We start from the raw sequence: 16,552 nt of genomic DNA on the forward strand, positions 1-16,552 counted from the left end.
GAGGTAATTCAGATTCTGATTGGTGGAGGGGATCATTCCTGCTCGTTGATTGGCTAGGGAGCAGCCCTGCGGTCTTTCCCCTTCCGCTGGGGCTGACCTTGCCGGGAGCGGAGCAGCCGCAGCCATGGTGGCGTACTGGCGGCAGGCCGGGCTCAGGTACCGCCGACCGGCCCCTCTCGCCGCTTCCTTGCGATCGCTGTGGCGGCCGGAGGCGGGGGCGGCCCGGGGGGTGCTGACGGGGTCGGCTGGCGGGGTTCAGCGGTGGCTCTGGGGGGTTGTGGAGAAGCTTCCGGGGTGGGTTCGGTTCTCACCTTCATTCTGTTCCCCGCTTTTCTGCCCTGTCCGCAGTTACATCCGCTACTCCCAGATCTGCGCCCAGGTGGTGCGGGCGGCAATGAAGCCTCAGTACAAAGCAGAGGCAGAGAGGGCGGCGATGGCCACCGTGAAGACTGTGAAACCCAAGAAGGAATAAAACGTAAGTAAACCGAACGGGCTGGGATGCCTTATTGTAGCTTTTCATGCGAGCGTTGTTTTGCCAGTGCTGAGGACGGGCTGTGAGTGCTGGGCTCATTTCTGCTCTTTGTAGAAAACTCAGCTCTGATCTTCATGTGCGACACTGGAACCGATCTCTGGTTTAGTGCAAATGTGTCTCCGATTACGTGTGGGACAGGAAAAGGCTTAATTTCATTAGTCGTCTCCATCTAGCCCTGCTTTGAACAACTGGGGCTTTGGGTAAAGTTGTTATGGGCTAATGCAAAACAGCTGAGTTTCTGTACCGATGTTCACAGTTTTCCTAACTCTGCTTTTAGCCCCTCTGAATTACTGTTCCAATGTTATAGTTAGCTGTATTTTGCTTTTGTAAACTGTATCCAAGATTCTCACCTTATCTTGAAATTTCACAGGTGGTATACAAGTTTTTATCTCTTAGTTTGAGAGTAGAGAACTGAAAATTAGTTCTGTTGGTTCTCAGTAAGTCCTTATCTTATCTTGAACGGATAGAATGTGCTGAGGATGCGCATCTAAGAAACCTGAGTATTTTACATGATTTTATAATGAGTATAGGAATAGTGCGCATGTGCAGTGACAAAAGGTGAAAAGTTCACAAGTGAAGACTCCTTACTTCATCCTGAAGACCCCCTGAACGACCACCAGAGCACACTGTGCCTGCTTAGAGTAGTTCCAAGGGGTTGCAGCTGATATTGTGAAATAATGATGTAATCTGATGAATATGCAATACATACATTGTAGCCCTAATGAATATGTATGTAACCAAATTGTATAAATGTAGTGGAGTTCGAATCAGTGGTCGAAGCCAGCTTTGGGTGCGAACCCCTGGTTTCCCAGCGCTGAAATAAAAGCACCGCATATAACTACGTCCGTGGTTATGTGTCCTGTCTGTGAAAGAAAATTGCTTACTTGTACCTTTATGACATTCCATATACCACAAGTAGTTGAAATCTCTTTGAAGCAGAACAGTTTCTATTCCAGATCTGAGATTAAATGTTATTACCTTTTGTTTGAAGCTGCCGTGTAGTATTCTTGAATCAAGTAACTTGTATTTCAAATCTCTCACAGGAACTGATCTGCAGTGAATACTCCTAACAGCAAACGGCAAAGCTGTAGGCAAGCTGAAGACTCTGCAATGTAATGTCATCACATTAACTGTAAAACTTGCCCCTCTATGTAAACCAGCATCCAAATAAATGTAATCTATGTGGAATGAATGTGTGGAAAGTGGTGTTCCTCTTGAAACAAAGTACTCTGTTTTGCAGATATATTTGACTTGTGTTAAAATAGAAGACTTTTTATCAGTCTAGCATGTTTATTTTTAAGGCAAATCTCTTGTTGGGTTTCATGCTGATCATTCAGGTGCATCAATGAGCAAGATAATTAATTGTTGTTCAAAACTTTTCTGTATACTTAATTTTGATGATTAATTATTATGTTGGAGAGAAGGTGTTTTTTCCACTGAAACCTATGCCATCAGAAAATATAGGCATATAATTGTGATAATTAAAAATACCTCTGTCAGTTTTCTCTGTTGGAAGTGGTATGCTGTTGGCTTTATAATTCTTCGTGATCATGGTGTTCATCTTCCATTTGTGCTTAGGACAAAACTAACTTGGTGAAAATCAGTTTGATGAGGCTGAGGGTTATGGCAGCTGGCTGCGGGATATTTCTCCAGCGATGGGCTGCATGGGATCTAATCTCTCAGAGCAGAGAGGTGGGAGTTGGACCCTGGTGTCCTGTCCGAGCTGGAGAAGGAGGCACAGAAGTGCCTGGACTCTGGTCACACAGCTGTTGGGTGTCCTTGTTACCGCTTTGTCACTTCACTGGGAGGGCAAGTGACACATGCTAACTGGGGAACAGTATAATAAACACTCTGTTCTCAAAGCATAATAAAACTAGCTCTTTTTTTTTTTTTCACATAATTTAAAGTTAGTCCTCGTAACTACGATTTTTGTCTATCAAATATTTCAAGTATTGAAGTATTTTATAGAATGGGATATAATTTTTATTTTAAATAATATTACAAATACAATCTCACATAGATGGCTGTGAATGGCAAGAAACTATTTTCCTTAAGATATGTTTTTGATTTAGTGATTGCTGTTGAATACAGGTAGATCTAACTACCTGCAACCCATTCCAGCCAACCTGCTGTACCAAATGACAGGAAGAAGATTTACAATAGTTAGTACATGAAGGGAAAAAAAAGCACCACACCAAAACTTTTACACAGTGTTCACAACTTTGTATGCTAATATAACTCAAATACAAACAAATGAAACAGCTCTAGTGAATACAAGCTCTGCAAAAATATAAGCCAGCAATGTGATAGCACTATTAAAATATTACTTGAAAAAAAAAAACAGGTATACATATTCAGTCTTTTGCCCCATGTTGTTTCCCCTCCCGGTGCAACTTCAGGAACTGAACTTATCTGCAGGTCTAGATCGGTTTGTGGAGTGTGCAATAAAATAGGTACAGCTCATGAACAAAACAGGCTGTTTACCAGAGAATAAATAAAATGGGTAAGTTGATTGCATAATTTGCTGTTGCATCTGATCTTGAGATATATATGTACACACACAGGCTGTATATTACATTCAGTGTCTGGTGATAATATTGTAAAAGTGAATACATTTACAAGAAAGGCTGTTATGAGACAACTTGTCTTCACAGTGGCTCTTTTGGGGAGAGATCCAGTGCCAACAGTTGTTTGGGAGAGTAAAGCCTAGCTGCCATTAATTTCAAAAGCATTATATTGTAATATTTGATGTATTTTGGCCAGATGCAGAAAAAACGATCTTAAGAAATGTGTTGTTTTCAGTATGCAGATGATTGCTACTGCTTTTCTTTAGTGAGTGTCAACGGGCTTATTCAGATAATGTTTTGATATTACCATTGGGTTTACTGTGCTTCCTTTTCTGGGCTGGCTTCCACCTCTACCTCTTCATATTCCTCAACATCTGCAGTGGCGTCCTGGTACTGCTGGTACTCGGACACAAGGTCATTGGTGTTACCTTCTGCTTCAGAAAACTCCATCTCATCCATTCCTTCCCCAGTGTACCAATGAAGAAACGCTTTTCTTCTGAACATCGCTGAGAACTGTTCAGAAACCCTGATGAAGAGCTCCTGGATGGCCGTGTTATTGCCAATAAAGGTAGCTGCCATCTTCAGTCCTCGCGGTGGTATGTCACACACGGCCACTTTGACATTATTAGGGATCCACTCCACGAAGTAGGAGCTGTTCTTGGTCTGGACAGACAGCAACTGCTCGTCCACTTCTCTGGTGGACATTCGGCCTCTGAAGATGCACGCCACGGTCAAGTAACGTCCGCGGCGAGGGTCGCAGGCTGCCATCATGTTGCGGGCATCAAACATTTGTTGAGTGAGCTCTGGCACCGAGAGGGCTCTGTACTGCTGGCTGCCTCGAGCTGTCAGCGGAGCGAAGCCTGGCATGAAGAAATGCAGGCGAGGAAAGGGCACCATGTTAACAGCCAGCTTCCGCAGATCTGCGTTCAGCTGGCCAGGAAAACGGAGGGAGGTTGTGACACCACTCATTGTTAGGGACACTAAGTGGTTGAGGTCACCATAGGTGGGATTGGTGAGCTTTAAAGTTCTAAAACATATATCATATAGAGCTTCGTTGTCAATGCAAAAGGTTTCATCCGTGTTCTCTATGAGTTGATGGATGGAGAGGATGGCATTATACGGCTCTACGACTGTGTCAGATACTTTGGGTGAAGGCACAACACTGAAAGTGTTCATGATCCTGTCAGGATATTCTTCTCTGATTTTGTTGATGAGCAGTGTGCCCATACCTGAGCCTGTACCACCGCCAAGCGAATGGATGAGCTGGAATCCCTGCAGGCAGTCACAGCTCTCACACTCATTCCTCACCACATCCATGACATTTTCAATCAGTTCCGCACCTTCTGTGTAATGGCCCTTAGCCCAGTTGTTTCCAGCCCCTGAATTACCTATAAATAGAAGTACAGGAAGAACAGCCACAAAGTTAACAAGAGATCTGCTAAAGGCTACAAAGATGGGAGTTAAAAGGCTGTTTTGGGACAGCTGACTCCAGTTAGTTTGCTGACAGCATGCTGTACGTACCGTGGATAAAATTGTCAGGTCGAAAGAGTGGGCCTATTTTGCTTGACCGTACACTGTCCATCGTGCCAGGTTCCAGGTCCACCAAGATAGAACGGGGCACATATTTATGGGCTAGAATAAAAGAAAGTGAATACAAACAATTATTGTTAGAAGTCAAAGAGACAGGCTTATAATCTACTCAGAAAAATCCACCCCCTCACACATTGGATATATATCTTTATTTTCAATTACTGCTCTGCCAACACCCGAACAGCGCTGAGCACTCACAGTAAGCCTCGTTGAAGTACACGTTAATTCGCTCGAGCTGCAGTGACGCGTCCCCATGGTAGTTTCCAGCGATGTCAATTCCATGCTCATCACTGATGACCTCCCAGAACTGAAAATGGAAAGAGGTTCAATACACTCAAAAAGATATATTTTTTTTAATTATATATATATATATTTTAGCACAATGTGTTCAGCACCAGCTCTGCTGTGCTCCTGCCTGACTGCATGTACAGTGGGAACTGTGCCTGAAGTGGGGGATGTTTTGCATGTGTGTATTAGATCAGAGCAGGGATCCTCCTCTCCCCACTCCCCAAATAAACTCAAGGAAAACATTTAGTAGAGCATTTATGCTGTTTAACTATCACCCATGCACTAATAGGTGGAGGCCTTCAATTTGTTCCTTTTATAGTAAAGGAAAATTGGTATTAGTTTAAATAACACAGGTACTAGTTGGCATGAGTTTATGATCTGTGGATTGGGGAGGGAGGCTTTGAGGCCTGTCATGCACAAATAGGACTGTGGCTCAGGCAAATTTGTGTGCGAGCAATGCTTTCCACAAACATGTCAGTCCTAAACGTGCTATCTTGACATTCACATGGATGTCTTGTACTGGGGCTCTTATCTAAGCAGCAGCCACAGCAGTGCTAATGTAGACACACCCACCCACTATAATGACCAGCCTATTTTAATTTTAAAGGTCTCCTGGTTTAGCATCCTGTCTCATTTTGAGTGTACAAATACACCATCGCCAACATGTGCATGGTATTTTAGAGCGTGTGTGCTTTTCTACAGGCCTTATTAGACATGAGCTGCTTCCAGATCAACGCCAACAGAAGAAAATAGAAACCTTTCAACTACCACACTTGCTGCATTCAAGCTGTCTGGGTCTAACATGACATTCCCTGGACATCCACAGCTTCATGTGGAAATAAAAGGAAGCAAGGTGAGATTTGTGGGCATAAGAAACAGGAACAGAACAATCCTTCAGCTATCAGGTGTCTTCAAAGACCTCCTAATCCCAAGTTAACACAGATACTTTTTTGACAACTTCCTACTAATCAATAATTTTTAAAAATGGACTTCACACAGCAAAAAGCAATTATTTTTTTTTTTCTCCCAGAACACAAAGTCAGCAACAAGCGACTTTTCTAAGTAACAGCACAGCAGTGTTTAAACTACACAACAATACTGCACATGACATGACTACCTCTTGCAGGAGGGCAGGTAGTCAGGAATCCTTAATTGCACTTTGTGCCACTCTTGGAAAAAAATAATTGATCTCTGATAGCACAGGTCATTCTGTTGACTAATATGATCCCATATTAATGATTATAATGTGGCAGAGTTACCGGACTAAAGCACTGGGATCGCAGCTTTGCAGCCCTGGAATTACTGGCTCCTTCACTTGTCCCAATATTTTGCAGACTTGGATTAGTGTCCCTGGGAATACGAGTCCCAGGCAGGAATGCCCTGGAGCGCTTATAATCACCGTGCCATAGCTCTTGCAGATGTTTCATTCTTTGACAGTCTTAACTCAAGCTCATCTTATGACTTTCATATCAAAATACTCATATTCACCACTAACGTGCCACGTATCCTACCACTGAGTTAACAAAGCAATTGTTCCCCCAAAAAGTCCCCAACTATTAATGACGTTTGACCTGCTGCCACTGCTTACCAACATTGAAAAGAGACCTTACCTTAGCTCCAATTTGGTTTCCGCACTGGCCAATCTGAAGATGCACAATTTCACGCATTTTGTGTAGCTCAGACCTGTTGGTGGCTATAACCCAACGCAGGTTTTCTAGTCGGAGTCACCAGAACAAGCCTCTTTCTGCTGCTCTATCAGCTACACCCAGCGCAGTCCGTCCCAAGGGGCCTTTTTATACCCGCGGGACTGTCACTCAGCCAGCAAGGGGAGTAGCCAGCTCCCCAGGAGCCAAAAAATGAGCAATCTTAATTTATTAAGTACATGTGCTTCTGCCACATCGTTTACATTTTAACATCATATGAGTCATCCAGGACAACATTCATAATAAAACAATATCGATTTTTCAGCAGTAGCCACCTATAATCACAACATCCAGCGTGCTGGCGGGCAAACTTGCAGTTCACTAATAAGCATCATTCTCAGTATATAAGTGCATGAAGGAGACAGGATCAGTAACAAAAGAAAAAGCCAACACTTTGTAAAACACAACTATAGCACTGCACTCTCTGTGATATATGTTCCTTAAGCATTTAGTAAGAATCCATGAATTTCAGCCACACTAAAATCTGAATCAACTTCTGAGTACTTTGCACAGAGGCTTGCTCGCTCTTTCTGTCTTTCTCTTCCTTTCCTGCCATTAAAAAACACAGTATTTCTTATATTTCTTATTTTCTTATATCTGAGGTGTATATTTCAGAACATCCAGGAAAAAGCTAGAGTTGAAAAGCCAGTTCCACTGAAGTTAACTCTAATGTCCACGGTGTGAAACGCTACACCACAGTAAAGGAAACGATGCAAGCGCTGAGCAAAACACGACACAGTCGTGTTGGCTGCTGATAAACAGGGCTAATATCACTGAGCAACAGAAACCCAGAACGGACTGTCTTCTGGAAGCTTGTAGTAGTTTTATTACATATCAGATGACTGTCAGTGCTTTGCAAGTGTTCCTTTTAAGGCTAGGAAAAGAAACTATAATTAGGAAAGCACCTTATATTATTTTGTATAGAAAGATGACAGTGGAAGGACTTGACTCATTGAAAGTAACTACTTTATGGGTTGTTAGTGATAAGGAATCTCTGAGCTTCCATATTGCTCCAAAAGAAAAATCAGCTTATTCCAGACTTCCCCAGCCCAGCTGACTTCCACTTCTTCCCCCAGCCAATGCAGGAACAGAAAACTGCTCCTAACTCCAAGTTTAGCAGCAGAACGGCATTGCAAAACGGTAACTATTGGAGCAAACATTCTGCCATCCTCTGCCGAGCTATGAGCCGTCCTCAGTAGGGAAAAACTTTAAATTCAGGTAGATTAATCATGTTTCCTTAAAACACCACAGTTTTATCATTTTCCAAAACATAAGTGTTCTCTAAACAACTTGGTTTACTAAGCAAGACAACATCACAGTTATGTTCCATTGCCACAGTGTAGATATTTCTACAAGTGCAGTGGATATCTTCTAGAATTCGCTAAGCTAGAATTCTAGAAAGGCTATTTGGACACCTACTTTGAAAGCAGATTTCATTTTATTCACGCAAATTTCACATATGCTTTCTGCAGTTAGGCTTAGCTGAAAGTAATAGCGCAATTCTGAGTTGTACAGTCAATTGCTGCACTGTGAATGGGAGCTGCATTTACACAATGTGTCAGAGAGCTGACAGCAAATGAACGCTACATAAAATATTCAATGTATTAATCTATAATAGACACAACTTATGAAGAGGCTGAAGATGCTGATTTGATGTGCAAAATAAATGGCAAAATAGTTTCAGAAATACACATACAAGTATCTCACAAGCAAAGAAAAAAAAAAGGGGAAGTGAAAGAAATATACAATTACTTAACATTGGGGTTTGTCTTGCTAAAAATAGCTCCCTGGAATCATGTGCTTCGTCTGAAGAACTTCCTAACAGAGTCTTAAAAATGATGGCACATGGCAAAGAACACGTGAGGTGCTTTGTGAAGCGGAGTTTGTGCCTCTTTTCCCTCTCCTCCCCAAATCGCTTCTCCGTGAACCCCCGAGTCTTTGTACCGCATTTGGTACACGAAAAGCCTGTTTTCCTCTGTAGATGCCCATTACGGGGCTGCCGGCTCTTCCACTGCCCCGGCACAGGCCTTGGACACCAAAGCCCTGGTGATGCGTGTAGGCTAAAACCACAGAAAAGCCAGGGTTTGTTGGCGACCAGGGTTTTCTCATTTCTCTTTTTATTGGTGTTTTGTTTTGATGGTACCCACTAGCAACAAATACAGATGTGCAGGGAGGCATTCTGAGATCCTTTCTTTTTTAGAAAATATGGTTTCCTTAGGAGGAACTAGATTTTCACAGTAGCAGAGAAGATTATTGAGACAAAAGCCTATTCAGTTTGAGATGAGCTTGGCTACAGGGCACCAGATAATTGTAGAGGGATCTGTGAATGGTTACCAGGTGAGCAGACACTAATCTCAGCTACATCAGGAATACTACACCAAAAAAAAACGTTGCATTCAACAGGCAGTAAAGACAACCTGCTTCACATCTTCACTTAGTAGGAAAAATTATTTGAAGACTGCCTCCCTCTAGCAGGTGGTCCAAATGAAAGAAGGTACTGGCCACTCTTAAATTATCATCAGTGTAATTAACCCCGTGTGTTTAAACAAATAGCTTTTGTTACAATCAGAGCGAACAACCAAGCAGTTTGTTACCCTGCCTGTGCTGCAGATCTATGACCCAGCAAAAACAGGGCTTGAGGCCTTTGAATTCACCTGCTGGGCAGTGCCCTTCCTTGGGCCCGACCGCCACAACCGCAGCTACTGCTGAGTTTGGATCATTTGACGAATTGTCAAAAAAAGTCACCGGCACAGCAGCCAGGCTCAGTTCTTACTCTGCTCTTGGTTTTGTTGCTTTGGTTCTCAGTGCCTCCACTTATACATAATGTGGAGCTAACAAATCTCATACCTTTTATAAAAAGCACTGAGATCTAAGGGAAAAAAGCTATGAGGGAAGAACCGGCTGTGGTTTAGTAAACCTGTTTACCAAAAATGAAAACTCCAGCCAGCATATGGAAAAGAGAGACTAATAGCTGACCCACACAGATACTTAAACCTTCTGTGGGAAAATTAGGAAACAATTTTTAGTATTGATTGATACTTGTAGCAGAATCTTTAAATGTGCTGAACCCTTAAACCTAAAAAAAAAGGACAAAGGCCTGTATTCCTTTGCAAATAATGGCATAAAAGGCTTGAGAAATTCAGAATTTGGGACTAGTTTAAAAAAAAAAAAAAAAACGCAACCAAACAAAACCCCAGCCTGTCTGCTCTGTGTAATCACAGGGTTGCTGCACAGTCCTGTACAACACTGATGTGTTAGGCCAAAGGTCAAGAAACCTGTAACCCAGTCCCAGTCTGCATCAGTCGTGAAGTCCTCTGGTCACAAACCCTGTGTTGACAGCAACTGCATATTTGAACCACAGTATTTTAACAGCTTTTCCTTTTCTTACCCCTGCGCTCCCCGCGGTGCCAAGTGCACAAGGGGCTGCAGCTCCCACAGCCCCAGAACAGCGATTTAAAGCCTCTCACCGGTTTGTCCACATAATTACAGAATGGTTGGGGTTGGAAGGGACCCCTGCTGAACCCACCTGCTAAAGCAGGGTCACCAGAGCGGATCGCACAGGGTCGCGTCCAGGCGGGTTTTGAACATCTCCAGAGAAGAACACTCCACAACCTCTCTGGGCAAGGCTCCTTAACCCCTAAGAAATTAAGTTACCATTAGGAAGAATTTAACGACGTACGCACTGTAATTATCGTTAATCCCGCTTCCGCTGGGCAGACATTGATTAACACGAAATGAGGAGACGATGGAGGCTCCGCAGCGCCCGCCCCGCAGGTGAGCCCCGCCCGCCCCCGGCCCGCCCCGCCGAGCCCTCCCCGCGCTTAAATGCCGGGCCGGGAGCCGCGCTGGGAGGAAGGTGCTGCTGCTGCCCCCAGCATGGCTGCTCCGTCCCGGCTGCTCGTGTCCCTGCTGCTGCTGTTCTGGGGCTGCCTCTGCCCGCCCGCCCGCGCCGGCCTCTACTTCAGAGAAGGGCAGAGCTGCTACAAGCCGGCCCCGCGCAGGGCTCCCGGCCTGAGGTGAGGCTCGCTCCCGCCCAACCCGCCCCGCGGGGGACTGCCGCCCGGACCCCTCCGAGCGGCCTCACGGAGAGGAACCCGGGTGTGCCCCTTGGATGGGGCTGGGCGGGCACGATTTGCGAACCCAGCATCGCCCGGGCTCGGGGTGGGGGATCCCCGGGGGTGGGCAGCCCTGGCTCCCAGCGCCCGGTCGGGGTTCGGGGACTCCCCGGGGGTGGGCAGCCCTGGCCCCCAGCGCCCGGTCGGGGTTCGGGGACTCCCCGGGGGTGGGCAGCCCTGGCCCCCAGCGCCCGGTCGGGGTTCGGGGACTCCCCGGGGGTGGGCAGCCCTGGCCCCCAGCGCCCGCTCGGGGTTCGGGGGTCCCGGGGTGGGGGTCGCTGTGCAGTGACGGTCACGAGACCGCGCAGGGACCGGTCACGCTGCCCGTAGTCACGTGACGCGCCATGCTCTTCTGGCCACTCGCAATTACGAAACTCTTTGAAAATTGCCTTTCAAAAAAACAATCCTGCAATTTGCCTGAAAATACAGGCAGGAGCAGCAAGGGAACTAGTTGTTGTTTCTGCCGCCGTGCAGGACCTACCCCCGCCCGCACGAGTACCTGGACATCTCCGCGCTGCCCGAGAGCTGGGACTGGAGGAACGTGAACGGTGTCAACTTCGCCAGCACCACTCGGAACCAGCACATCCCGCAGTACTGTGGGTCCTGCTGGGCCCACGGCAGCACCAGCGCTTTGGCAGGTACGCTGTGCATAGGGCTGCGTGCTGACTTATTGCCTGCCAAGCTGGTTGCCCCCCGTGATTTATAGTTTTTGGAAAGCAAAGGAGGTTTATCTTCAGCTTACAAAGTAGCTGGTAGAAAGAAGAGGTGCCACATTACTGTGGTGATTAATGCAGCAAAAGCCAAGGCTGAGATGTTTCTGAATACACAGGAATGGGGGAATTCCAAAGCCGGCAGCTGAAGGCAAGGAAGCTTGGTTTCAATAAAGCAATTGCAGTGAGGCTGTCCCCACCCCCTCAGAAATACTGTGAGAGGGGCACACTGGCATGGTTAAAAAGCTGATTGCAGGTGGAATGTGTTAATAGCTCCTGCTGTTCAGGGCCTGGAGTAAGAACTGGGTTCTCAGCCCCTCTCTGGTAGCAGCAGATGCCAAAGCAGTGATCATCTCTGCTTCCCTTTTTTGGTACCTCAGCCTGCTGTGCCATGTCTACAGCAGCAAGGGGCTGCGCAGCGCAGCCTGGAGATGAGGAAATGAAAGAAGTTGCCTCCTGTGGGAAAGGCCTGCAGGGTATTAGCATCAAAAGCCACATCATTCAAATGACCTGACTACCAGAGCACACAGACAAATCTGGTTTCAGCAGATATCCATCAGTTTTCTTTGTGGGAAAAGGGAAGAAGGGCTTTGCTTCAACTGGGGCAGTATTTTGTCTAGAGAGAATATGTGATGATTTGCATGCAACAGTAACACGCTGCAGCAGTACTGTTTGTGTAGGGAGGTTGTAAAAGGACTAGCTCGGAAGGACAAATAGGGGAAGCTGCAGGAATGGGAAGATAACTGAGGTGCAAGTGGAGAGCAGGAATTGCAAAGGATCTGTTCTTAAGCAGTACAAGAATATAGATATGCATGAAACCTGCCATGATGCAGTGAAGTATGAGGACAGGTAAAATACAGCAACTTCTTAATTATATAACTTGGGTTAAAACTTGAGCAACTTAACCAGTATATGCATCTTTGTAAGTATGAAAGGCTGACTTTAAAAATCAGGATATGTTTTCTGAACTGCTGTGACTAGTTAAAGAGTTTGTTCCTTCTCCTGTTGCTGGCAGACTAGACTGGGATAATGCCTCCCAGTCCTGTCAAGTGTAGTTGAATGTTGTTAGCACTAATAGGATTAAAAGTACCACAGTGGCATCAGTTAAGACTCTTAATGCACTGTGAGAAGCAGTTTATAAATACTCATGAGGAAGCTTTTCTGCCAAGTAAGCCAGTTGTTTCCTACAAAATAAGACAGCAGGGTGATGATGCCTGTCTGAGATGGCATGATAACATGGAGATGTTGGCACAACAGCGAGGATATACTTCTGGGAGCTTTTCCTTTCTTTAAGTTTGTGAAGACTGTCTCTTGAGAGCTGGGCTGCATGACTGTCTGCGTGGGTTTATGCATAAATCTTTACTCCTGTAGAAGAGGCTGGTGAGAGCTGGTTTTATGTGTATTTGAAAACTCTTTGCTCTCATAGCCAGGAAACAGATCTGGAAGCTTTCAGAAGCTGTGACTTGAATTAAGAGGTCTAGGGCACTTCATGGCTTTAAATGGATCTTGCTCATCTGCATATTTTTGCAGAGTTTTTAATGGAAAAAAAACTTAATGGAAACCCACAATAATAAGTCAGCCTGCTGTTTTGAGTTGGTCACGCTGTGTGCCTCACTGTTGGCAATAAAGGCTTTTCCAACCACAAGTACTGTTGCCTGCAAACAGTTCCAGGTTCAAAGGAGAGGCAGTTTTAACACTAGTTGCAGTGTGTAACCACCCACTTACTCCACTAACAAAACCTGATTTCTTATCCTTACAGATCGAATCAACATAAAGAGAAAAGGGGCATGGCCTTCTGCCTACCTGTCTGTTCAGAATGTGATCGATTGTGCTGAGGCAGGATCCTGTGAAGGTGGAGACCACTCGGGTGTTTGGATGTATGCCCATGACCACGGCATCCCAGATGAGACCTGCAACAACTACCAAGCTAAGGATCAAAGTATGATGCCTGTTTGCTTTGCTGTAAGGCTTCATCCCAGGTTGAGCAGATCTTAACATTAAGAAAAAAATACATATAGTTTCTTGGGTTTTCAGTGTACTGGTTCCTGCCTTTGTGCAGTACTTGCTGTTTGACTGACAGAACAGGTTCTATTTACAGGCCTGTGGTGTCTCTCTTTACTCTAGCCAGACAGCATAGCATTAAATCATGCCCAGACAAGTTTGCACAGCTAAATTGTTTAAATGTCATCTCTTAAATCTGTGATATACAATCTGTAATGTACTGAAATATTTACATGTATCACCTCAAGCTAAACAAAGGAGAAATATAACCTTTGTCTGGTCATGTATGACCAGAGTAGTTTATGTATAGAGAAGCACATCTGAAACACTTCATCATTAAAGCACTTAGATCTATGAAGTAAAGAATAGTAACTAGTGACTGTAGAGACTTCAAATGTGGTTTCCAGAAAGGAGTTTAGTTCACCAGTATTAGTGATTAAGTTCTTAATATCTGCTTCAATTAAAAGGGAAAAAAAAGCTTAGTGTGATATCATCAACTTAAAGCATTTTTCTGCAATGATAATCTCACTTTTGTTTTATAGAGTGTAAGAAGTTTAACCAGTGTGGAACTTGTGTCACTTTTGGAGAATGTCATGTGATAAAGAACTACACCCTCTGGAAAGTTGGTGACTATGGGTCTGTCAGTGGAAGAGAAAAAATGATGGCAGAAATTTATACTAATGGACCAATTAGGTAAAAACAAAGATCTTGAATGGTAAAAAAGAAAATGTTTATCATGTAATAATATTGGGACTGAAATATGTGAGAGCCACTAAAGGTGCATTTCTCCACTCTTGCGTGTTAGTAGCTCTGTACTATCATGCAGGTTTTAGCATGTTTGTACATAAATTGAGCTCTGAAGCCAAAATGCAAAAAAGTGTTTTAGCCAGGCCCCTGCCCTGATCCCCCTGTATAAAAATGCTTTCTCTGTTTCCTTACAGCTGTGGCATAATGGCTACAGAAAAGCTGGATGCTTACACTGGAGGACTTTACACAGAGTACAACCCCTCGCCTATGGTGAATCACATTGTATCTGTGGCTGGCTGGGGCGTAGAAAATGGAACAGAATACTGGATTGTTCGGAACTCATGGGGTGAACCCTGGGTAAGGAAACATGGGAGCAAACGTTTGCAGAATGACTTTAGAGGTGAGGTGGGGTTTTCCCCTTGCAAACAGGAAGCTGCAAAGCTAGCCTGGGGATAGAAAAACTTCCTTTGAACTAGACTAGCAATTAAAAAATTAAACAGAACTAATCTGAAGACAAAGATATTCAGCCAAAGTTACTTGAGTAATGTCAACTCAATCCCAAACACCACCCTTCTGTGCACATGCAGCTCCTGTTATGGGCAACTGTAAATGACTGTTAGTTGTAATCAAAAATCAACTCACATTCCTGGCATAGATGAGGGGGATGTAAATTCACTGAGCAGATTGCCCCTTTAAACAAGGTTGCCCTGTGAACCCATGTTATACTTCATCTTGAATGAATTACTAAATTCACTTAATTCATATTTGGAAGACAGAACAGACTCAGCATACTTTTTTTTATAGTTGTTTTCTAATTTACAATGCAAATGAATTCTTTACAGGGTGAAAGAGGGTGGCTGAGGATTGTGACAAGTGCATATAAAGGTGGAAAAGGAGCAGAGTACAACCTTGCTATTGAAGAGGACTGTGCATATGGAGATGTTGTTCTTCCGTGATTCTGCATGGTACACCTGTCTGTTCAGGAACTACTTTGGGAAGCTTCCCAACACCACCTTTTTCTGTTTAAAGAATAGTAGGCTAAAACTGTTTCACAGTTCAAAACCATCAGGCAGTTCTGCAAAACTAGCCCAGATAGCAAGAGATGATGTCTTCTAAGCAAATTAAATAGAGCTGCCTTTAGATAATTGAAAACTTGGAAAAATAATATACCCATTAAAAAGTTGTCTGCCTTGTTGCACAGTACCTAAATCATATTGACTTTATGTAAATCTCTGTATATTTTTAAAGTATAAATTATGTAGACACACAAAGAAGGAACAATTATACTCAATATTTGGGTCTAGAGCTTATATTAAATTTTCTAACAATATTAAGCAAATATCTCACAATGATGCAGATGAAAAACCAAAGCTCAGTCTGGACATGATATAACAAAAAACTACATCCCCTGTTGTTTTCTTGACCCCCAGATGAAACAATGTTGTCGGAAGTGTCATATAATGCAGTTGGTTTTATCCAAGCAAAATGATCAACATAAGTCTAAATGTTCTTAGTTATATAATTAGTCTTGTCTCTGTTCAAATTCCTTACTTTTACATGTGATTTGCTGTGCTGTTTTTCTCCCAAAGAGGCAAAGTAAAAGTTGACAACCCAGAATTCTTCACTAATTTCAAGAAAGGTAGCAAATTGTCTTCCTTAAAACTGAGCCAGTTACTAAGTGGCAAGTCAGTGCCATATAAAATGTTATTAGTTGGCATTGTTAACTGCATGTAATAAATGGACTTTTTATCTTTAATGACTTAATACATGTTTTTAGTCATTGCTGTACCTCACAAGCAGTCTCATGCAGCAGCCCTGCTACCCAAAGCTCACCCAGACAGTACAGCTTCTACTGGACCTGTTCTATGGTTGACCCCATGGTGTATACAGCAACTATTCAACCATTCAATGGTAAATTACACCATCTCTACCCATGCTGGAGATTGATACATGCTACAAGGAAGCATCCAACTTTAAGCAAGGGAGAGAAGACATTCAGGTGCTGTGGAACTCCACTTGTAAACTAAAGCTTTTTAGGGGTACAGAGAAGGAAAAAGGGTAAATGACATGGGTAAGTACAGAGGAACTCAAGTGTTCAGAGGAAGCAATACTAATTTTGATCACCAAGGAAACAAAAAGTATACTTTGAACAGCTGGCAAATTTGTGATAGACAGGAGTAAGCTGCTCTTGATAATCTCTAAGATTGAACCATAAGGCTACATCCTAAAATGAAGCTCTACAGACTGAATTGTTTCTGTTGTTAATTAAACAAACAAGGAAATTCAGGGGCTCCAAAAA

General features: G+C 43.8%; 3 protein-coding genes across 4 annotated transcripts; 2 read left to right on the forward strand and 1 right to left on the reverse strand.

The window, feature by feature from the left end:
* The first annotated feature begins 7 nt into the window (after positions 1-7).
* Positions 8-1,720, forward strand: ATP5F1E (ATP synthase F1 subunit epsilon). Its single transcript, XM_065032433.1, has 3 exons — positions 8-156; positions 349-475; positions 1,576-1,720. Exons 1-2 carry the CDS (start codon positions 125-127, stop codon positions 470-472), a joined length of 156 nt encoding a protein of 51 aa, XP_064888505.1. The 5' UTR covers positions 8-124; the 3' UTR covers positions 473-475; positions 1,576-1,720.
* Positions 1,721-2,492: 772 nt separating this feature from the next.
* TUBB1 (tubulin beta 1 class VI) lies at positions 2,493-10,451 on the reverse strand. 2 transcript variants are annotated; one of them, XM_005499609.3, is made up of 4 exons: positions 10,207-10,451; positions 4,888-4,996; positions 4,621-4,731; positions 2,493-4,487 (listed from the first exon to the last, which is right to left on the reverse strand). In XM_005499609.3, the coding sequence occupies exons 3-4, from the start codon at positions 4,679-4,681 to the stop codon at positions 3,415-3,417; spliced, it is 1,134 nt and encodes a 377-aa protein (XP_005499666.1). In that variant the 5' UTR covers positions 4,682-4,731; positions 4,888-4,996; positions 10,207-10,451; the 3' UTR covers positions 2,493-3,414. The 2 variants fall into 2 exon arrangements, with proteins under 2 accessions (XP_005499666.1, XP_005499665.1); XM_005499608.3 differs by lacking the exon at positions 10,207-10,451 and adding an exon at positions 6,588-7,343.
* A 13-nt stretch (positions 10,452-10,464) lies between these two features.
* On the forward strand, positions 10,465-16,017 carry CTSZ (cathepsin Z). The gene is made up of 6 exons (XM_065032428.1): positions 10,465-10,696; positions 11,270-11,433; positions 13,265-13,444; positions 14,049-14,199; positions 14,448-14,610; positions 15,096-16,017. Exons 1-6 carry the CDS (start codon positions 10,506-10,508, stop codon positions 15,207-15,209), a joined length of 963 nt encoding a protein of 320 aa, XP_064888500.1. The 5' UTR covers positions 10,465-10,505; the 3' UTR covers positions 15,210-16,017.
* The last annotated feature ends 535 nt before the right edge of the window (positions 16,018-16,552 follow it).

This window comes from Columba livia, chromosome 16 (assembly GCF_036013475.1).
Source record: "Columba livia isolate bColLiv1 breed racing homer chromosome 16, bColLiv1.pat.W.v2, whole genome shotgun sequence".
Lineage (NCBI taxonomy): Eukaryota > Metazoa > Chordata > Aves > Columbiformes > Columbidae > Columba > Columba livia.